Below are 22,432 nucleotides of genomic sequence, written 5' to 3' on the forward strand. Positions count from 1 at the left end.
CTCGTTGGGTCAGGTTGTTTTGAGGGGGTGTGTGAAATATACTCGGAGACACGTAGTGATTTCACGCTCTTTATTTCAGCTCGTAACAGTGAATGAATTTCCCCCCAAACCTCAGGCTTTATATACATTATTTGCACAATGGGTCCCGTGTGATTGGCTGGCTCTGCTTCCCTCCTGGAGCCTGATTGGGCTGCTCCTGCAGGCCAATCAGTTGTTGCATTCTAGGATCCTACCGACCTAATAGGCTGATTAACTTCCTCCTGGGTCCTGATTGGGCTGCTCCTGCAGGCCAATCAGATAGTTGCATTCTAGGATCCTACCTGCCTATTGTTCTAGGATCCAAGCTCAGTACATAACAGTGGGGTCCCTACCTTCCCTTTTCCCCATTTCTTTGCACTTCTGCAAACCTTTAGGAAAATACTGTCAGTTCTGTGTGTCTTACAGTTGCAGGCTCTACAGTTTTCACACTCAGTCCCCCAAAGTCTGGAGGTACCTCCTCAGAGAGACAAAGACTTCAGTCTACAGTCATAAAAGCTCCACTTGTTTTATTTGTGGATGCATGCAGCCTCCATTACACTCGTAATATTGGTTTTAGGACTATGTGATCAGACTATATTAGTCTCATTGTTGGACTAACCCACTGTAGTCTACTCTGCCTGATGATAGCTCTCCAGGGTCTCAGGTAAAAGGTAAAGGGACCCCTGACCATTAGGTCCAGTCGTGGCCGACTCTGGGGTTGCGGCGCTCATCTTGCTTTATTGGCCGAGGGAGCCGGCGTACAGCTTCCAGGTCATGTGGCCAGCATGACTAAGCCACTTCTGGCGAACCAGAGCAGTGCACGGAAACGCCGTTTACCTTCCTGCCAGAGCGGTACCTATTTATCTACTTGCACCGGTGTGCTTTCGAACTGCTAGGTTGGCAGGAGCAGGGACCAAGCAACAGGAACTCACCCCGTCGCGGGGATTCAAACCGCCGACCTTCGGATCAGTAAATCCTAGCCTCTGTGGTTTAACCCACAGCGCCACCCGCGTCCCTAGGGTCTCAGGAATAGATCATATTTTCCATTGTCTGCCTGCCTGGCCCTGTTAACTGGGGGTACCAGGGTCTGAACTTGAGACTGTTTTGCCTAATTGAGCTAAGATCCCACTGGCCATTGTAAGAGAACAAGGGAGGTGTTCGTGGTGAGCACCTCTTTTTCTAGAAAAAGAGCACTGATTTGGGTACCTCTTGGGTTTGAATTGCGCTTCTATGTTTAACAGGCTTTTGACAGCAACGGTGCCATAAAAATATTAAAGCTTCCTTCATACATGGATTTGCATGTTGCCAGGGCCACTTTAGTGCTGTTGTTTTCTTCTACTGACAATCCTTTGGGACGCATTCAAAATGAATTCACAGCAAACACTACCAGGTTTTTTGCTTTAAAAAAATACTAGTAATCAGTGCTTCGAATGGGTCCTCTCATGTTAAGCAGCCTGGCACTTCTGCAAACTGACACATTTGAATGACAGGTAGTGTAAATGCAAACATGCCTGCAGCTCCTGGCCCTTTTCCATATTCCAGGCCAGTTTTTCTTTGGCTTTTACCTCCCCAGAAAAAACACAGTGGAAACTCGCCGGAGCACAAAGCGGCTTTTCATGCGCTTTCGCCTTCTGCCCACATCATGTCTCTAGTGCAAGGAGCAGCGAGAGCACAAATAAGTTTATTTTCAGGGGTGCCTCTAGATTACAGCTCTTTAAAGGGACGTCCTTCCCCCCGAATTTATTTCTTTTTCTTCTGCTCCAGCCTCTGGCCTTGAATAGTGTCAGTGGAGGTTTTCAGCACCTAGCATTACAGTGGTACCTCGGGTTACATACGCTTCAGGTTACAGACTTCGCTAACCCAGAAATAGTACCTCGGGTTAAGAACTTTGCTTCAGGATGAGAACAGAAATCGTGCTCCGGCGGTGCAGCAGCAGCAGGAGGCCCCATTAGCTAAAGTGGTGCTTCAGGTTAAGAACAGTTTCAGGTTAAGTACGGACCTCCGGAACGAATTAAGTACTTAACCTGAGGTACCACTGTATTTGTTCAACTTACAGTGTTAGATGTGAACAGATGCAGGCAATTCATATAGGATGGGCTTGCAGTTACCAGGGTTCAACAGCAAGGTATACAGTAGACCCTCGGGTTACGTTACTCTCGAGTAACGTAAACTTCGGCTTGCGAAAGCGGCAAACCCAGGTTTTGGAACAGACTTCCAGAAGGTATTAAGTTTGAGAACCAATGTACCATTGTATCAAATCCAGTTGAATGCCCCTATTTTCATTGGAGAAATTTTGGAAGGTATTGTCATATACAGAGAGAGTTAATTGTGTCCAAGCCTGCTGAAGCACGCTCAACTTTGTGTTCAATTGCGACCTTCAGTTTTGTCACATCTACCAAATATTTGGCACTAAGGTGTGCTTTTATACTGTGACCTCAAACTATCCCTCCTGGAATGAGTTGAAACGAAACCTTACTAACCTCTGAGAAGTTTTAATAAGCATCCTTGACACTGGAGATGTTGCTACGTGCCTGGTTGCTAACAGGTCTATTTTAGAGTGACTAATTAAAAATGGTTATTAGCAAAATAAACAGGCCTCGAAATAGGAGTCATTATCAGATGGTTCTACCTCATGTTTTCTCTGTGTGCATAAGTGACAATGAAATGTGTTTTCTAAAAAAGCCTTACTTAGCGCAGTTTTGTAGAAAGCCTCCCCCAAAGGACATGCTAGTTGAAATAAAAGTTTTTGCTAATTTTATTTTCTCCAGAGAAGTTAATTTTTATATTAACAGCCAACTTGAATTGCTGTTATATATCTCACAGTGTTTTTACAGATATTAGGAGGCGTTTTTAATTTATTGTTTATTAATTTACAAAGATTTTGTGGAGGGGCAGGGGGGAGAAGGAATAGGTTTTTGGGTGAAAGGACAGCAAGCTCAGTTCTAGTACAGTGGTACCTCAGGTTACGGACACTTCAGGTTACAGACGCTTCAGGTTACAGACTCCGCTCACCCAGAAATACTACCTCGGGTTAAGAACTTTGCTTCAGGATGAGAACAGAAATCGTGTGGCGGCGGTGCAACAGCAGCGGGAGGCCCCATTAACTAAAGTGGTACTTCAGTTTAAGGTTACGAACGAACCTCCAGAACGAATTAAGTTCTTAACCTGAGGCACCACTGTACTGAAAACAAATTCATGGGCTAAGGTACACTTACCGTATTTTTCGCTCTATAGGACGCACCGGACCATAGGATGCACCTTGTTTTACAGGGGGATAGCAAGAAAAAAAAATCTCCCCCTCTCTGCTCAGCGCCCCTTCAGCGAAGCGGCAGGAGAAACGGAGCCCCTTCCATTTCTCCTCCTGCTTGGCTGAAGGGGCGCTGCGCAGCTCTCCCTCTCTGCTGAAGCCAGGAGAGTCTTGCTCTCTTGGCTTCAGCGAAAAGAACCTGAAGCCTGTGGAGCGCAGCGGGAACTTGCGATGCGCTCCGGAGGCTTCAGGCGGCTATTCCTGAAGCCTGGAGAGCGAGAGGGGTCGGTGCGTACCTACCCCTCTCGCTCTCCAGGCTTCAGCGAAAGCAACGCAAAGCCTCCAGAGCTTTCCACTTCTCCCTCCCTTCAATCTGGCTCCTAGAAAGTCTTGCTGGCTTAAAAGTTTTTTCATGCCTGATGCTAGCCGACACTTCCAATAAAATGTTTATAGACCCTCCAAGTATCCCTATTTTCCAGAGACAGTCCCAGATTTACAGAAGCTGTCCCGGTTTCTGATTTGATCTCAGAATGCCCCGCTTTCCCTTAGGACGTCCCTATTTTCATTGGAAAAAAGTTGGAGGGTATGTGTTTCTGTAAAACCATCTCAGTAACCTCGTACAATTGGCCTACTTTTATGTTGTGGTTTCTTCACTTAGTCTGGAAGTTAACCATCTTGCAAGGAGGGGATACTGTGTTAAACGACTCTGGTTTTTCAAAGTTTGTCTGATGGTCTCATATTATGAGCAGCCACTCACAGGACTGGGCAAGACCTATCACTAGTACAGCAACAAGATGTTGCGTAAGTTTTAAAAGTGCAGCCTGTCAATCGGTGTCATCACCATCATCATAAATTTTATTTATACCCCGCCCTCCGCAGCCAAGACCGGGCTCAGGGCAGCTAACACCAGATATAAAAATAATTGATTAAAATACAACTTAAAAACAAGATTAAAATACAACATTAAAATGCAGCCTCATTTCAGTAGAAACTCAAATCAAAAACTGGGGATGAAAACATCAAAAACGTCATAGACTCAATGGGTCAAAATTTGCATTATAGAAACTTGAACTCAGAGTCTGTAATGGCCCATGTTTACACCACACAGACACGGAAAGGAGAATTAGAGGACTCTTCTCTGACAGAAAGCTTTGAGTAAGATTTTAGTGCTCAGCGGGTGAATAAAAACGTGTTCTTCCCCATGCTATTTTGCTTACTTCAGTATTTCTGACTCCAAACTCCCACTTTTGTGGCTTTTGTTGACTTATCTTCTGGGGGGGAACTCATAGATAAGAACTTGTCTTTCTGGTACTTGTTTGGTAAATTTTGAAACTTAAGGTACAGTCATTCCTCTTATCAGATCTGAAGTTGCAGGGAGTAAAAGCACTAGGTCAAAAGTGGACATTGTGCTTGCCTGGAGCATGTGGAACTTTAAACTGCACGCTTGTCTGTTAGCTTTGTACTGTGTTACAAGTGCTTACATCTGCTTTTCCTATTTAGCATACTATATTATTTTACTCGGGAATCCAGGTGCGATTTTGTACCATACCCACTTACCTGGGAATAAGTCACGTTGAATTCAGTGGGGCTGAATTCCACTCTTTGATATGACAGTCCTCCATTACTGTATACAGTGGTACCTCAGGTTACATACGCTTCAGGTTACATACGCTTCAGGTTACAGACTCTGCTAACCCAGAAATAGTACCTTGGATTAAGAACTTTGCTTCAGGATGAGAACAGAAATCGTGCTCTGGCGGTGCAGCGGCAGTGGGAGGCCCCATTAGCTAAAGTGGTGCTTCAGCATAGCAACAGTTTCAGGTTAAGAACGGACCTCCAGAATGAATTAAGTACTTAACCTGAGGTACCACTGTAATTCCCAAAACTGGAAAAGACAGAGATAGTAGGGGTTTTGCCACTGCCACCACCCTGATTTTGAAGCTCCAAGCCCAAGCTCTACTGTCTGGCAAAGGGTATATTGCAGATGAAATTTAAATTAGTTTGCTTCGTTCTAATTTGGCAAGCTTTGCTCAGCTTCTGGGCAACCTGTTTGAACCCGCTCAACTGTCCGAGGGAAAGTCAACATTACAGTTTTCAAAGTGAGATGGAGTTCAGCATCAGACGTGCCGACTGGGGCTACTAACAGACTTAATGGAAAAGGGCTGTTACCCTCTTCTCCCTATCACATCCATAATCAAGGTTTTATATTCCTCCGATCCTAAAGACTCTCCTTCCCTCTTTCCCAGGGTCCTGAAATTCAAGACGGCAGCTATTTGGACAGTGAAAGTGCGTACAGTGAATCAGATCTCTTTCCCGATGAAGACAACATGACCCTGGCTCAGCAGGAAGTCCACCATGAGTCTGACATGGACAGTGCCATTGAAAGCGCCCACAGCTCAGAGGCGTCGGATGTGTGTCGGAGTGAGGAGAAGGATGGCATGCTGGGTGGACTCTTCCTGCCTGGAGATAAGTGAGTAGAAAGCTCTATATCGCCTTTCCTATACAGTCATACCTCGGGTTGAATGTGCTTCGGGATCAGCGTGTTCGAGTTGCGCTCCACGGCAACCCGGAAGTAACGGAGCACATTACTTCCGGGTTTCACTGCTTGTGCATTCGCAGAAGCGGTGAAAAGCGACGCGTGTGTGCACAGATGTGCCGTCGCTGGTTACATTTGCTTCTAGATGTGAACGGGGCTCCGGAACGGATCCTGTTCACATCTAGAGGTACCACTGCGTATACATTGACAAGATGTACCGAACAAAAGTCACTGGGTAGCATAAAATGGGTGAATCGATGAGAGAAATAGCGGCTCTTGTGGAATAATTTCTCTACAAGATTATTTTTATTACGTGTTTCAAAAATACACAAATACAACGAAAGAGTCGTAGAAAAGGAGTGAAAACTATCCTGTGGAATAATTGCGTGTTGTCCAAAACCTGGGGATGGAGTTCTGTCCTTCCCCTTCTCCACTTAATGGCCCCAAACTGGATTTCCCCATAAACCTTAGGGTGGCTGTCTCTTCTCTGCCCCATTCATCCCTGTTTTCTCAAAGTGGTCAATGGGTGTGACCTAAAGGCACCATTTGGCCTTGAATACGGAAGGCGTCCCATTCGAATTGGCTCTTTGCATGTGTTCTGACGTTCCTTTTCTCGCCCTGAGGTCCAGCCCCCTCAACCCTTCCGCGGCATCTGACCTCTCCACCTATTCCACTGCCTCCTTGATCAGTAACGAAGAACAGTTTGAAGACTACGGAGAAGGCGACGATGTGGACTACACTCCCAGCAGCCCTTGCCCCGACGACGAAAGCCGAACCAATGCCTACTCGGACCTTGGCTCATCTGTTTCTTCCAGGTTGGTAATTTGTGTCACTTAAACCATATCCTTCCCCTCGCCCCCTCCTTCCTTCCTGGGGGTTTGAGAAACTGCCTACTTAATATATCCCAGAGACTCCCCCCCCCCCAGTTACTCTTTATACTTTCACGAGTATAAAATCCAGCTTTTGCCTCTGCTTTCTCCTTTGTTTGTTTTTTTGTTTCTGATAGAACCTTGCAACTATCTTTTCCAAACCCTAAGACAAATTTATGGAGACATGACACGCCATGTAATCTCAAATTTACAAAAGTTTTCTTGCGTGTGTTTTTTTAATCACACTTTTTATTAAGTTTTCAATGCCCGCCAGCATTTTAAAATCGCCCCGGACAGCGGAAAAGTCCTCCGCTGTCCCGGGGTTTTAAAAAAACCTCTCCGCCCCCCGTCAGGCTTTGGAGCAGCCTTCCGAAGCCTGGCGGCGGGAGGAGGTCTGAGGACAGTGGGCAAGATGCGCTGTCCCGGAGATTTCCCTATGGGCTTTCGTCTTGCGAAGGAAGCCCATAGGGAAATTCGTTTTGCGAAGCGTCTCCAAAATGGAAAACCCTTTCGTCTAGCGGGTTTTCCGTCTTGCGAGGCGTTCATCTGGCGGGGCACCACTGTAGTCTTACTTATCCATTCTTCTTTGGTGAGAACTTTTGGTTCCTTCCATTTTTGTGTGCATGCTGGGGGGTATTAATATCATTGTTGAAGATGCTATTGGAAAAGCATTTAGGGAGCCTGGATAGCAAAATAATTCTGTACTAGCGTTGCCGTATTTCAAAAAGTGAAAATCCAGACACAAAAGTTCTTGACTTTATTTGGCAAAGTTGTTGAATTTTTATTTTGGGGGAGCAAAGTTGTTGAGTTTGTTATTGATGTTTTTTAAAAAATTGAAGTTTTAAACATTTCCAATATGGGCTGCCATATACCTGGGTTTTCAAAAATTCCGCCCAGACGCAGTTTCGACAGATGAATACTGGCTATGTCCAGGAAATTCCAGACATATGGCAGCCCTAGGTTCTCTAGATGTTCTGGACTCCATTGCCATTGAACCCAGCCATTTGCTGGGAGTTACAACAACAACTCGACGGCATTAGGATGGGGAAGGCTGCTGTAGAGACCTTTAATCCACTTGGCATGCATGAACCCCTGAGTTAACAACCATGTATATGATAACACATCCTAAGAGAAAAGTGGAAGTTGGTGGTGTTTCAGTAAGGCCAGAGGAACCTAGGCCAAGCCCTCCTCATACTTGCTTACATAAGTGTAGAGGAAGGAATCAATCCTATCCATCAAGCCAGGCTGTCAACGTTGGCTACAGTTTAGCTAATGTTGAATTTCACCTATGGAAGTGTGGCGTTATTGGCCAAGTCCTCTTATTCCTCTTGCCGCCTTCATGTAGACCAGCGGTTCTCAACCTGTGGGTCTCCAGATGTTGTTGGACTACAACTCCCATCATGCCTGAGCTCTGGCCTTGCTAGCCAGGGGTGATGGGAGTTGTAGTTCAACAACATCTGGGGACCCACAGGTTGAGAAAGGCTGGTGTAGACGTTGAAGGATCAATGAGTTGTTACCAGAGGATGGCAGGCCTTACCAAATGGCAGTTGTTACCAGAGGATGGCAGAGGATGGCAGGTAACGCAGCTCACTGGATCATGACTGAGCACAAGCCTCTAGAAGTCTAGGTAAAGGTAAAGGGACCCCTGACCATTAGGTCCGATCGCGGACGACTCTGGGGTTATAGCGCTCATATCGCTTTATGGGCCGAGGGAGCCGGCGTACAGCTTCTGGGTCATGTGGCCAGCATGACAAAGCTGCTTCTGGCGAACCAGAGCAGCACACAGAAACGCCGTTTACCTTCCCGCCGGAGTGGTACCTATTTATCTACTTGCACTTTGATGTGCTTTCGAACTGCTAGGTGGGCAGGAAGAGGGACCGAGCAACAGGAGCTCACCCCATTGCGGGGATTCGAACTGCCGACCTTCTGATTGGCAAGCCCTAGGCTCTGTGGTTTAACCCACAGCGCCACCCACATCCCCTACTGTGAAGCAATGGAGTAAGTTCAATGGCCTTCCTTCCAGGTGAATGGGTATAGGATTGTAGCCTTAATTGACTGAACCATGTACTATATATCCATAATATTTCTTGGTCAACAGTCAAGAGAAGGAGAAGGATTGGAATGTGTGTAGATCAAGGTTTCCCAAACTTGGGTCTCCAGCTGTTTTTGGACTACAGTTCCCATCATTCCAGGCCACTGGCCCTGCTAGCTAGGGAAGATGGGAGTTGTACTCCCAACAGCAGCTGGAGATCCAAGTTTGGGAAACCCTGGTATAGATCAAATATAGCTGCACTGGCTCCTACTGTAAAATCTCGCAGATTTGGGGGTCATACTAGGAACAGGGCAATTTAGGCAACAACCTCCTGGGGTTAACACCCTGCTGCAGATGTTGCGGTAAGTGCAACACTGGTGTCATCATTCAAGAAGGGTGGGTGTGATTTATGGCTGGTCCGCACAGGACCCGTTTTAACACCTCTTTGCCTTTCTGCCAACAGTGCTGGCCAGACGCCAAGAAAAATGAGGCATATTTACAATAGCGAGCTGCTGGATGTCTACTGCACACAGTGCTGTAAAAAAATCAACCTGCTGAATGACTTGGAAGCCAGGCTGAAAAACCTGAAAGCAAACAGGTGAGTAAACACAGTGGACTTGCAGGAACATTTCAAGAGGCCTCAAGCAACCCTGGCCATTGATAGTGATGTTATATTAACTCTAGTAATAAATGAGGAAGAATATGATTTCATTATGGTTGCGGGCTGCAGTTCTGTGCACACTGAATAGGTTAGTCGGGCTTGCTTCTGAGTAGGGTTCCCTCTATCCTCCCATGCATAGGATTCCCTTTTAGTTGACTTTTCATTGATTGAATAAAGTTGCACATTAGTGAAACCTCAATACAGTGGTGCCTCGCAAGACGAAATTAATTCGTTCCGCGAGTTTTGTCGTCTTGCGATTTTTTTCGTCTTGCGAAGCACGGTGTCGGAAAAGTTTTGGAAAAGCTTCAAAAATCACCAAAGTCTTCAAAAACCTCAAAAAAGGCTACCACACCGTGTGCTATGAGTTGCTCCTTGAAGTCAAGTCGCAACTGTATTAACGGTGTTAAGAAAAAGGAAACAAACTTGCAAGACGTTTCCGTCTTGCGAAGCAAGCCCATAGGGAAAATCGTCTTGCGAAGCAGCTCAAAAAACCCTTTCATCTTGCGGGTTTTTTGTCTTGCGAGGCATTTGTCTTGCGAGGTACCACTGTATCTGTGTCATTGTGAAATTCTGAAAGATGTAGAGGATAAATTCTAAAGGGCGGGGGGACTGGATGTACATTTCCAAAATATAAGATAAAGAACAAATCAAATAAAACCTACATAGAGCAACAGTGTTTTGTGTTGTGTATGGGCCTATTAGGTCCATAAATTACCATATAACATATATTCAACACAAAAAACAGCGGCAATTTGTTGTTGACAAAGGGCAGCTGGGCATATAAAGGGCCCCATTACCTTCAGTGGCTTAAGGCCTCGTCAAACCTAAATCCAGCCCTGGCCATAATGCAGAAAACCACAGCTTTGGGTTAACCTTAACTCATCCTATGTTGTTTCTTTTTTTTTTGTTTCTTCCAGCCCAAACAGAAAAATAACAAGTACGGCTTTTGGCAGGTAAGAAGCAGCACACATTTCTACCTGAGACTTGGCCCTTTACAATGAAACACCCCCCCCCCCTTAAATACAGACTTGTTTGGACATTAGAGGCTTCTCCGCTAAAGTGGCTCACAGTGGCTTACTCCAAAGCAGCTGTTCTCAACCTGTTGGTCCCCAGATGTTGTTGGACTACAACTCCCATCATCCCTGACCACTGGTCATGCTGGCTAGGAATGATGGGAGTTGTAGTCCAACAACATCTGGGGACCCACAGGTTGAGAAACACTGCTCCAAAGGGTCAAAGCAGCTGTCCTTTTGTCTTCCCAACAGGCAACTTTTCCACAACAGCAACTTCAGCAGCAGCAACGGCAGCACAGAGGACTTGTTCAGAGACAGCATAGACTCATGCGATAACGATATCACAGAAAAGGTGAGGTGTCATGTGGAACGGGTGGGGAACCACAACTCCCATCATTCCTGACCTCTGGCTAGGCTGGCTGAGGCTGATGGGAGGTGGAGTCCAACAACATCTGGAGGGTCACTGGTTCCCCACCCTGGGGATTTGCTAATGTGCCAAAGCTGCTTTTTCTTATCTGTCAGTTTATAGTCCTGAGGCTTTCCTGAAGTCTCATGCAGTGTGAGTGTGATATACGAGAGCCAGTGTGGTGTAGTGGTTAAGAGCGGTGGACTCGTAATCTGGGGAACCGGGTTCGCGTCCCCGCTCCTCCACATGCAGCTGCTGGGTGACCTTGGGCTAGTCACACTTCTCTGAAGTCTCTCAGCCCCACTCACCTCACAGAGTGTTTGTTGTGGGGGAGAAAGGGAAAAGGAGATTGTTTGAGACCCCTTCTGGTAGTGATAAAGCGGGATATCAAATCCAAACCCAAACTCTATACAGTCATACCTCATGTTACGTCCGCTTCATGTTACATTCTTTCAGGTTACGCCCCGCGGCGACCCGGAAGTACCAGAAAGGGTTACTTCCAGGTTTCGCCGCTGGCACATGCACAGACACGCAGAATGACGTCATGTGCAGAAGCGGCGAATCGCAACCCGCGCATGCGCAGACGCACCGCTGCGGGTTGCGTTCTTTTCATGTTGCGAACGGGCCTCCAGAACGGATCCTGTTCACAACCAGAGGTACCACTGTAGACAGAAACTGGGGAGCAATTTTAAATTAGGGAAAGTTTGGCTGATGAAATAATGCCAAGCTCTTAGCGTAATCCCTTTATTTTATTTATTTATTTTTATTAAATTTGTATGCCACCCGTCATGTCAGGGCGGCTCACAACATAAAATGACTAGATAAAAACATAAAATACATAATAAAAACAACAAGAGGAAAACTACAAAGAATACAAACTATAGAAGAAGAGAACAAGAAGAACATACATTTAAAGTAGATTGGGAAGTGTTTATTGAATATTAGGGGGGGAATTGTTTGCATTTGAAAACGTGGGCAGCATTAAGATAAATTCAACCGTATAAATAAGTATTGTTGGATGTAATACTGGAATAGTGAATGGTTTCCTTTATATGAGATATGCAGGGATTTATGTTATGCAAAATGAACCATGGAAAGAGAAGAAGGGAAGTCATTGATATTTTAAGGTTGTTTAAATGAATATTCTAAAATGTAAAACAGAAAATTTAATACAGTGGAACCTTGGTTGTCGAATGCTTCGGAAGCCAAACAATTCAGAACCCGAACACCGACAACCTGGAAGTGAATACTTCCGTTTTTGATCGATTTTTGGAAGCCGAACGGCTTCCGAGGCCCGTTTTTCATTTTTCTCCATTGACTTTGCAGTCAGCCCATCGGTCCTCGGTTTTCGAACGTTTCAGAAGTCGAATGGTCTTCCGGAACGGATTACATTCGAAAACCAAAGTTCCACTGTAAAAAAATATATAGAAAAAACTACAAAGCAATAAACCCCATGCCCCCCCACCACTAGGGGTGGTGAACCCATGCCCTGCAGGCCAAATCAGGCCCACAAAGCAATTTCTGGTGGCCCACCAGCCCCCAGCACTGGTGAAATTCTTTGTGGCACCCAAATTGGTGCTGGATGAGGTCGTCTTCTTCCTACACGCAGTCAGTGCAAGCAGATAATGTGCACTCTGATACTCTCTCAACATTTCCCAAGCTGTTACCGTTTGTAAACCATTAAGATTAGCTCACTCGGTAGAGCATGAGTCTCTTAATCTCAGGGCTGTGGGTTCAAGCCCCACACTGGGCAAAAGATTCCTTCATAGCAGGGGGTTGGACTAAATGACTCTCATGGTCCCTTTCCATCTTTATGATTCTCATAAACTGTTAAGGGTCTAACTTGCTCTTTCCTTCAATCTATATTTTCTGTAAACCCTCTAGCAGTGATGGCCAAACTTGGCCCTCCAGCTGTTTGGGGACTACAATTCCCACCATCCCTGACCACTGGTCCTGTTAGCTAGGGATGATGGGAGTTGTAGTCCCAAAACAGCTGGAGGGCCAAGTTTGGCAAACACTGCGTTATGGGCAGAAGCTTACATCCCTGTTCATTTTTTGTTGTTGTTTAGTCGTTTAGTCGTGTCCGACTCTTCATGACCCCATGGACCAGAGCACAGCAGGCACTCCTGTCTTCCACTGCCTCCCGCAGTTTGGTCAAACTCATGCTGGTAGCTTCGAGAACAGTATCCAACCATCTCGTCCTCTGTCGTCCCCTTCTCCTTGTGCCCTCCATCTTTCCCAACATCAGGGTCTTTTCCAGGGAGTCTTCTCTTCTCATGAGGTGGCCAAAGTATTGGAGCCTCAGCTTCAGGATTTGTCCTTCCAGTGAGCACTCAGGGCTGATTTCCTTAAGAATGGATAGGTTTGATCTTCTTGCAGTCCATGGGACTCTCAAGAGTCTCCTCCAGCACCATAATTCAAATTATACATAATTATACATAATTCGTTTTTACAGGTTACTTATTTAGAGAAAAAGGTGACGGAACTGGAAAATGACAGCATGACAAACGGTGACCTGAAGAGCAAATTGAAACAGGAGAACACACACCTGGTTCACAGGTAATCTAGTATACTGCCTGCTGTTTCATTTCTGCAGCCTCCACAGAGCCATATCGAGAACTTTAGGCAGAGCAAGTACTCCAGCAACAATGGAAGTGATAATGATCCCTTGGATCTGTTGGATGTCTGCTTTCAAAAGGATTTTGAGAGATGTTTAGAATATTTGCAAGAGCTGTGATTTGAGGGTGGGCAGGAAAGTCTCTTTAAAAAAAGGAGTTTCTTTGGCCTAAGATTCAGGGTCTGACTAGATGTGATGCTCAATGTATTATTAACAACTATGTCTTTTTATTACATGTTTATGTATTTATTTTCATTTTAATATATTTTTAATCGTTTGTTGGAAGCCGCCCAGAATGGCTGGGGAAACCCAGCCAGGTGGGCAGGGTATAAACAATAAATTATTATTATTAAATTATTATTTTAATAGAATAAGAGATCAGCACAATGGACAATTTATGTAAGAGTGGAAGCCTATTTTTGATTATTTGAGAAAATATAGCAACCAAATGAAATCACAGGCAGGATTTACTTCTGTTTGCTGTTTTGTTTTGGGGTTTTTTGCAGATATGTTTTTTAATGATTTTCCAAATTGCATCCCAATTATGCAAATTATTTCTAAATTAATAAAATTTTGTTTAAGTGACTTTCCACACGCCGTTCTCGATGTGTTCTTAACATCTGGTGTCACTGCGTTTACAAATTCTGATTTACTTCTAGTTACGTTCCGTTTTGCAAAATTATCCCTTAGTCAACAGCTGCACTCTCAACTTATTAATTTGTTTTTATCCTGTATTTTATCCTGTGAACCGCCCTGAGATCTTACGACGAAGGGCAAGTATATAAATCAAATAAATAAATTGGCGACGTTTTTCTTTTTTTGCTTAAGAGTTCACGAACTCGAAGAACTCTTGAAAGACCAAGAGACGTCAGCTGAGCAGACTCTGGAAGAAGAGATAAAGAGGCACAGAGAAGCATACAGCAAGTACGAGAAAGAGAAGAGCACGGAAACCGAACTGCTGAACGCAAGGTAATATTCACTGTTCCCCTGCTGGCTTTCCTCAGCCATGCTTGCCTCTACGAACGGCTTCATTTCCAAGTTGCAACAGGGATGACTATCTAGGGAACAAAATGTGAACATGTGAACATAAGCCCCAAGACGAGCAGTCTTCTGAAATGTGGACTATCAAGGTTTCTTTACATGCAGGGACGCGGGTGGCGCTGCGGTCTAAACCACTGAGCCTCTTGGGCTTGCCAATCAGAAGGTCGGCGGTTCGAATCCCCGCCACGGGGTGAGCTCCCGTTGCTCTGTCCCTGCTCCTGCCAACCTAGCAGTTTGAAAGCACACCAGTGCAAGTAGATAAATAGGTACCACTGTGGCGGGAAGGTGATCAGTGTTTCCATGCGCTCTGGCTTCTGTCATGGTGTTTCGTTGCACCAGAAGCTGTTTAGTCATGCTGGCCACATGACCCGGAAAGCTGTCTGTGGACAAACGCCGGCTCCCTCGGCCTGAAAGCGAGATGAGCGCCACAACCCCATAGAAGAGAAGAAGAAGAGTTTGGATTTGATCTCCCGCTTTATCACTACTCTAAGGAGTCTCAAAGCGGCTAACATTCTCCTTTCCCTTCCTCCCCCACAACAAACACTCTGTGAGGTGAGTGGGGCTGAGAGACTTCAGAGAAGTGTGACTAGCCCAAGGTCACCCAGCAGCTGCATGTGGAGGAGCGGGGAAGCGAACCCAGTTCCCCAGATTACGAGTCTACCGCTCTTAACCACTACACCACACTAGTTGCCTTTGACTGGACTTAACCATCCAGGGTCCTTTAACTTTACCTTTTACATGCAGGGAGAAATTCTGTATCTAGGCATTTAAAATCCCATGCCAAGGAAAACTGTATATGCAACCGCATGAAACTTCCCAGAAGCTGCTGTTAATGCAAGATGCTTCTCTGTGGTTGCTGTCTGGAACTATGCGTCACCGACCTATGCATTTCAAGACATATTTCTCAGCTATAAGGGCTAGAAACTTGTACGCTTTTTCAAAAATAAATATCTGGAGGGTGAATTCTCAATACCACACTTGGCTCTTCCTCCGTGCTCCTGCAAAATTGCTGCAACCACACAGCCCTAACTAGGCATCTGCAGCAAACTGTTTTATTTCCCTAGGCTTTCAATGAACGTTGGTGTAAAGGATATTGGGGTTGCTTGTGCGTAAAGGGTGCTACTGTTCTAGGCAACGTAGCCTGGCAAAACCTTTCCCTGGCTGGACAGCCCTTTCTCCATGGCTGTGTCAGTCGCTGGCAGAATCCGTCAGTGGGCGTTTCCTGAACTTCTTCCAACATAAAAACTCTTTGACAGCAAGTCTCCTCCTCGCCTCCCTGCGTGGAAGTCTCCTGCGCAGAGTGGGCGTGCCCAACGGAGGTCCTGTGCTCTCCCCGCTGGTCTCTGTGGAAGAGTCTTGGAGCCCTCTCTCCGCAGTTTCCCCTTGCTTCCTGGTGTCACTCCTATTTCCTTCCTCAAAGGAAGTGTTCTCTCTCCCCCTGCTGGTCCCTTCTCTTGCATCGTTGGGGAGCCTTAACTCCACTCTAGGCTCCGATGGCAGTTCCCTGACAGTTGGCATTGCTCTTTTGTTCCTGTTTTTATGCTCTTCACTGGGGTATTCTGGCTTGGATTTGTTTTTGGTAATGCACTCTGTTTTTGGTTTTGTTTTTATTTTAAGTCTGTTTGTTCAGGCATGTTGGAACCTCACTGGAATGGAAAAGCAGGATTTAAATCGGTTCCTAATGAATACAATAGACAAATGGCGACTCTGTTTCTTGTTATTGGTTTAGAAGGAAACAAACGTATGATAGACCAATTTTTGACGAAGTGACTCCTGAGCAAAGTGTCCTGCCTTAACTTGATATAGTGTACAATACTGACCATGGCTGAGAATGTTATGGGTCTTAAGTCACATTTGGGGCGGGGGGGGGGGGAGGGCAAGCAGGCAGGAGAATCTTAGAACAATTTCTTGGGCCAAAGAAAATACTGGTTAGAAAAACTGGTACGATTTTTTAAAGAAACAGCCCTGATGCTGAGCATTGTGCTCTGAAAATCAGACTCCTCAGTAGCTGATGTTTAGTTCTCCTCTGCCAGTTGGCAAAAGAAGATACCGTATTTTTCTCTCTATAAGACGCACCAGACCACAAGACGCACCTAGTTTTTGGAGGAGGAAAACAAGAAAAAAAATATTCTGAATCTCAGAAGCCAGAACAGCAAGAGGGATCGCTGCGCAGTGAAAGCAGCAATCCCTCTTGCTGTTCTGGCTTCTGGGATAGCTGCACGGCCTGCATTTGCTCCATAAGACGCACACACATTTCCCCTTGCTTTTTAGGAGGGAAAAAGTGAGTCTTATAGAGCAAAAAATACGGTACTTTTTGTGTGTAGTCATTTATTTTTCTCCTTCAATTTCAGGGTTCAGCAGCTCGAAGAGGAAAACTGTGAACTCAAAACTACCGTTTTGCGGCTGAAATCACAAAGCGAGAAACTGGATGAGGTAATGCAACTCTTGAATTTTTTTTATTTATTTTTTTGCCACCTTAACTTTCAATTGCGGCAGGTCTGTCACCTCTTAAGTCCTGACAGGTCTATAGCACGAGTTTTGCCTTTATGTCATTTTATTCCTAAAGGTATTTGTAAACTGGCAGCCCCTAATATAATATCATGACGGCATTCAAATCTGCCATTGGATAAAGCTCCTACAGTGGTACCTCAGGTTACATAAGCTTCAGGTTACATACGCTTCAGGTTACAGACTCCACCAACCCAGAAATAGTGCTTCAGATTAAGAACTTTGCTTCAGGATAAGAACAGAAATCAGGCTTCGGCGGCGCGGCAGCAGCAGGAGGCCCCATTAGCTAAAGTGGTGCTTCAGGTTAAGAACAGTTTCAGGTTAAGAACGGACGTCCGGAACGAATTAAGTTATTAACCCGAGGTACCACTGTATTAAGGGATGCGGGTGGCGCTGTGGGTAAAAGCCTCAACGCCTAGGGCTTGCCGATTGAAAGGTGGTTGGTTTGAATCCCCGCTGTGGGGTGCGCTCCCACTGCTCGGTCCCAGCGCCTGCCAACCATAGCAGTTCGAAAGCACCTCCGGGTGCAAGTAGATAAATAGGGACCGCTTACTAGCGGGAAGGTAAACGGCGTTTCCGTGTGCGGCTCTGGCTCGCCAGAGCAGCGATGTCACGCTGGCCACGTGACCCGGAAGTGTCTCCGGACAGCGCTGGCCCCCGGCCTCTTGAGTGAGATGGGCGCACAATCCTAGAGTCTGTCAAGACTGGCCCGTACGGGCAGGGGTACCTTTACCTTTACCTTTACCACTGTATTAGCTTCAGTGGATCAAGAAGCCTTCTTATTAAGCATTTGGGAATTGGAAAACCCTGGCATCTACTGTAAATCACAAAGTGATATGCCACTACATTCCAAACTACCATATGCAAACCTCTAGGACAAATAAAAGGGGGGGGGGGACAACTGAGAGCTGCCTTTGGAAGAATTGCATGGCAGAGCCCTATGTCATGGGTAGGCAAACTAAGGCCTGGGGGCCGGATCCTGCCCAGTCGCCTTCTAATTCTGGCCCACGGACATTCCGGGAACCAGCATGTTTTTACATGAATAGAATGTGTCCTTTTATTTAAACTGCATCTCTGGGTTATTTGTGGGGCATAGGAATTCGTTCATTTATTTTTTTAAAAAAATATAGTCCGGCCCCCCACATGGTCTGAAGGACAGGGGACTGGCCCCCTGCTGAAAAAGTTTGCTTACCCCTGCCTATGTCAATAGTGCCTCTTATTTTGTTTGTTTGTTTGTTTGAATTGTTAGGCCACCCTATACCTGGAAGTCTCAGGGTGGTTCACAGAAAAGATCACAATATATAAAATCAAAATAAAAACAATAACCCAATAACACCCCCCCCCCAAAAAAAGAGCCGCATTTTAAAAGGATGCCAATCAGGTCAACCAAAGGCCTGGTTAAAAAGGAACATTTTTGCCTGGTGCCTAAAGGTATACAATGAAGGCGCCAGGAGAACTTCCCTGGGGAGAGCATTCCACAGGCGGGGAGCCACTGCAGAGAAGGCCCCGTTCTTGTGTTGCCACCCTCCGGACCTCTCAGGGAGGAGCCACACGAAGGAGGGCCTCAGAAGTTGATCTTAGGGTCTGGGTAGGTTCATATGCAGGCATAGGCAGACTCGGCCTTCCAGATGTTTTGGGACTACAACTCCCATCATCCCTAGCTAACAGGACCAGTGGTCAAGGATGTTGGGAATTGTAGTCTCAAAACATCTGGAGGGCCGAGTTTGCCTGTGCCTGTTCATATGGAACGAGGCGGTCTCTTCAGTTGTAGGAAATTGCCTGTTTCGAATGCTCACCCGTGTTAAAAAAACACTGCCCTAGAAAAACCAACATTCTAGCATTTTCCGCAACAGTTTTCTGTACAGAAGGAGGGCTTTTGGTTTGATTTGGTGTTTGTTTACATTGGGGGGCATTCAAAACAGTCAAGCCTTCTCCCCTCTGAATTGACACCATTCCAGGAGGCCAAAGACAAAATATTTCTCCTGAATATACAGAGTGACTCTTGGGTTGTAGGCAGCTTGTAACTTCTTTCTTCGTTTTCCCCAGGAGAGGCAGCGAATGTCAGACCGATTGGAAGACACCAGTCTGCGGCTCAAGGATGAGATGGATTTGTATAAAAGGATGATGGACAAGCTGAGACAGAACAGGATGGAATTTAACAAGGAGAGGGAGGCTACTCAGGAGGTAGGTAACTATTTTTAATGGGGCAGGGCTAATATTGCCCGTGTGAAGGGGTAAATAAAGACTGGAACTTCTTAAATAGAAATTGGTTGGCATCCAATTTCTGTCTCAGGAGACAATGGAAGTGTGTGCCTTTGGGGATGAAGTCAAACTGTTGGAAGCTTACAGCGTATGCAGAAAGAGATACAGGACAGACATGTTTTGTTGTAGCTAGGGAGAGGAAGGCGTCCAGTTGTGCTACTGCAGATACACCATGGCATTGCTTCTCTCTACACTCCCCCCAGAGGTCCTTTCAAAATTGCTCCTTCAGGTATACTGGGCCGAGGCTGTTTAGGGCTTTAAAGGTTGGCACCAACACTTTGAATTGTGTTCAGAAACGTACTGGGAGCCAATGAAGATCTTTCAGGACTGGTGTTATATGGTCTAGGCAGCCAGTCACCAGTCTAGCTGCCACATTCTGGATTAATTTCCAGTTTCCGAGTCACCTTCAAAGGTAGCCCCACATAGAGCGCATTGCAGTAGTCCAAGCAGGAGATAACTAGAGCATGCACCACTCTGGTGAGACAGTCCGCAGGCAGGTAGGGTCTCAGCCTGTGTACCAGACAGCTGCCCTGGACACAGAATTGACCTGTGCCTCCATGGACAGCTGTGAGTCCAAAATGACTCCCAGGCTGTGCACCTGGTCCTTCAGGGACACAGTTACCCAATTCAGGATCAGGGAGTCCTCCACACCCACCTGCCCCCTGTCCCCCAAGAACAGCACTTCTGTCTTGTCAGGATTCAACCTCAATCCGTCAGCTGCCATCCATCCTCCAACTGCCTCCTCTCCAAAGGCTCAGTTTGAAACAAGCCCAATTCAGACAAGTGAATTGATTCCAGGCGCATGCATGTGGAAAGGGTTCTATCTCTATAGCAGGAAATCAGGAAATGGGTTGTTTTTTTCTGGGTGTGTTGTTGTTTAGTCCTGTCAGGTACATTTTTAAGTTGTCTGTTGGCTGTGTACCGCCAGATTCCGTTCTGTATGTTGGCTCAACAAATTGTACTCTCTGTGTCCTGTTTCTTCCACCCCATACAGCTAATTGAGGATTTGCGGAAGGAGCTGGAACATTTGCAGTTGTACAAGCTAGAATGTGAGCGGCCTGGTCGAGGGAGAAGCTCTTCCTCCAGCTTGAGCGAATTCAATGCGAAGACGAGAGAGGTGGAAATGGAACATGAAATTAAAAGGCTAAAGCAGGTGAGGTGTCCTTGGGGCTGGAGTGAGGGAGAGTTAGAAACCTCCATCCCTCTTTCAGGAGGAGCAGAAGAAAGCAACTTTTTCATTGTTGCAATGCGGAAATATCCACAATGGTATGCTGACTGATGTTTTCATATTCAGCCTGATGCGAAATTTACTTCTTTTCTCCTCTCCTTCCTCTCTTGATAGGAGAATCATAAGCTTCGTGACCAGAACGATGACCTTAACGGGCAGATTCTTAGTCTTAGTCTTTACGAAGCCAAGAACCTTTTTGCGACACAAACGAAAGCCCAGTCGTTGGCCGCTGAAATTGATTCTGCCTCCAGAGATGAGGTAAAGTGTGAAAAAGAAATAGTTTGCAGCTGATTAAGTGAGTGCGCTGGCAGAGCATGTGTGTGCGCATCTACACACACACCACACACACACACACATCTGTCTAGTAATAATAATAATAATAATAATAATAATAATAATAATTTATTTATTTATACTCTGCCCATCTGGCTGGGTTTCCCCAGCCACTCTGGGCGGCTCCCAACAGAATATTAAAAACACGATAAAACATCAAACATTCAAAACTTCCCGAAACAGGGCTGCCTTCATATGTCTTCTAAAAGTCAGATACTGTAGTTGTTTATTTCTTTGACATCTGATGGGAGGGCGTTCCACCGAGCAGGCGCCACTACCGAGCAGGCCCTCTGCCTGGTTCCCTGTCATCTCACTTCTCATGGGGAGGGAACCACCAGAAGGCCCTCGGAGCTGGACCTCAATGTCCGGGCTGAGCGATATTAGTGGTAAGATTGCAAAATCTTGAGCAGACAAGATACTGATAGAATTTTGAAACCAGTTTTCTAAGCACTGCCCAGATTTCTGTGGGAGGCTTGCTTTGAAACATTGGTTGGTGTAATAATAATAATTAAAAAAAACAGGGCCTCCTTATCATGAAAGGTGGGCAGAATTATTCCAAAGCTGTTCACCTAAATTAATAAGCAAGAGGGGCGGTCCTGCCACCTGACCTTACAAATGCACACAAGGGCTGGGACTTGGTGGGAAAAGGTAGAGGAGGGAGATCAGTCTTTAAAGCCGCAACAAAGCGGTGATCAAAAGTGGGCATTTATATCCAGCTTAGGGTCCAGGCAGATGATCTTCTGCTTGGCTTGATTAGCACTTGGTCACTCTTATTCCTTTGGCCGATAGATTGGACCAAAGTGTCCTTTCCCCCTCATTTATGCAGTCAACTGGCTGTTGGAGCAGAGTGTTCTTTCTGCTGGAGGACAGGGGGAGGAAGAGCCTTGCAGCTGCCCCTTCTCTAGCCAACAGACGGGACAGCCTGCTTAGTCTCCCCTTGGTCATTGTATTCTTCCTGGATGGCTGGGGGAGCAGCCTCCTCGTGGTCCCGAGTGCGGAGTGTGCTGCCTTCAGCTCTGTAGTCACTGGGCGATGTAGAATCGTTGAGTTGGGTCATCTAGTCCAACCCCCTGCAAAACTGGAATCCTACCTGCAGCCACCCCCAGGTGGACTCGAACCACCAACCTTCTGCTTAACAGCCAGACACACTGACCCATTTGAATACAGAGTTAGCAGCAACTGACACCAGCGTTGCACAGCCTTTTGCTAGATTCCTTATGGTCCATTGGTACAGATTACCGGTAAATTTATAAAGCAAGAATGCACAATCAATGAGTTTTTGACGAGTCAGAGCAAACTATAAGAATTCCTGGCAACCAGCAGGCATCATTTGGTCTGCTAGGAAATAACCATGATGGACCATGATCTGTCTTCTCCTTTGCTATATAGAGCAACTGTATTAATATTTCTGTACCATGAGGAACCTTTGCTAAACTAAGCTTTGACTTCTAAGAGAAACTGAAATATCTGTAAAGATAAATAAAAAGCTTTTTTTTAAAAAAAAATTAAAAACTTTTTCCAGTTGTATTTTATTCAAGTGAGAATATGATTTGACATTTAGGGAGTTATGGTAAAGGAGCTTTTGCAAGGGGACAGGGATCAAAAGCTGAAGATTTGCGAGATTTCTAAGGCTTATGAACTCCCAGAGTCTCTAAAGGTAA

The 22,432-nt window shown here is 45.8% G+C and overlaps 1 protein-coding gene across 5 annotated transcripts in view; it reads left to right on the forward strand.

Moving 5' to 3' along the window:
• The window catches only part of RAB11FIP4 (RAB11 family interacting protein 4), a 211,044-nt gene that overhangs the window by 177,500 nt on the left and 11,112 nt on the right, over nt 1–22,432 (forward strand). For 4 of the 5 annotated variants that reach the window (XR_013391779.1, XM_028711385.2, XM_028711415.2 and 1 more), the window contains 11 exons: nt 5,512–5,735; nt 6,425–6,616; nt 9,166–9,300; nt 10,281–10,316; nt 10,629–10,728; nt 13,238–13,341; nt 14,228–14,368; nt 16,792–16,873; nt 18,995–19,132; nt 20,205–20,363; nt 20,553–20,696. Coding sequence is in view for 4 of the 5 variants with exons in the window: in XM_028711385.2 (XP_028567218.2) it covers nt 5,512–5,735; nt 6,425–6,616; nt 9,166–9,300; nt 10,281–10,316; nt 10,629–10,728; nt 13,238–13,341; nt 14,228–14,368; nt 16,792–16,873; nt 18,995–19,132; nt 20,205–20,363; nt 20,553–20,696 (1,455 nt within the window). In the remaining variant the exon portion in view is untranslated. The remainder of the gene's footprint in view (nt 1–5,511; nt 5,736–6,424; nt 6,617–9,165; nt 9,301–10,280; nt 10,317–10,628; nt 10,729–13,237; nt 13,342–14,227; nt 14,369–16,791; nt 16,874–18,994; nt 19,133–20,204; nt 20,364–20,552; nt 20,697–22,432) is intronic. The other variant, XM_028711404.2, reaches the window with a different exon arrangement.

Source organism: Podarcis muralis, chromosome 2 (genome assembly GCF_964188315.1).
Source record: "Podarcis muralis chromosome 2, rPodMur119.hap1.1, whole genome shotgun sequence".
Taxonomy (NCBI): domain Eukaryota; kingdom Metazoa; phylum Chordata; class Lepidosauria; order Squamata; family Lacertidae; genus Podarcis; species Podarcis muralis.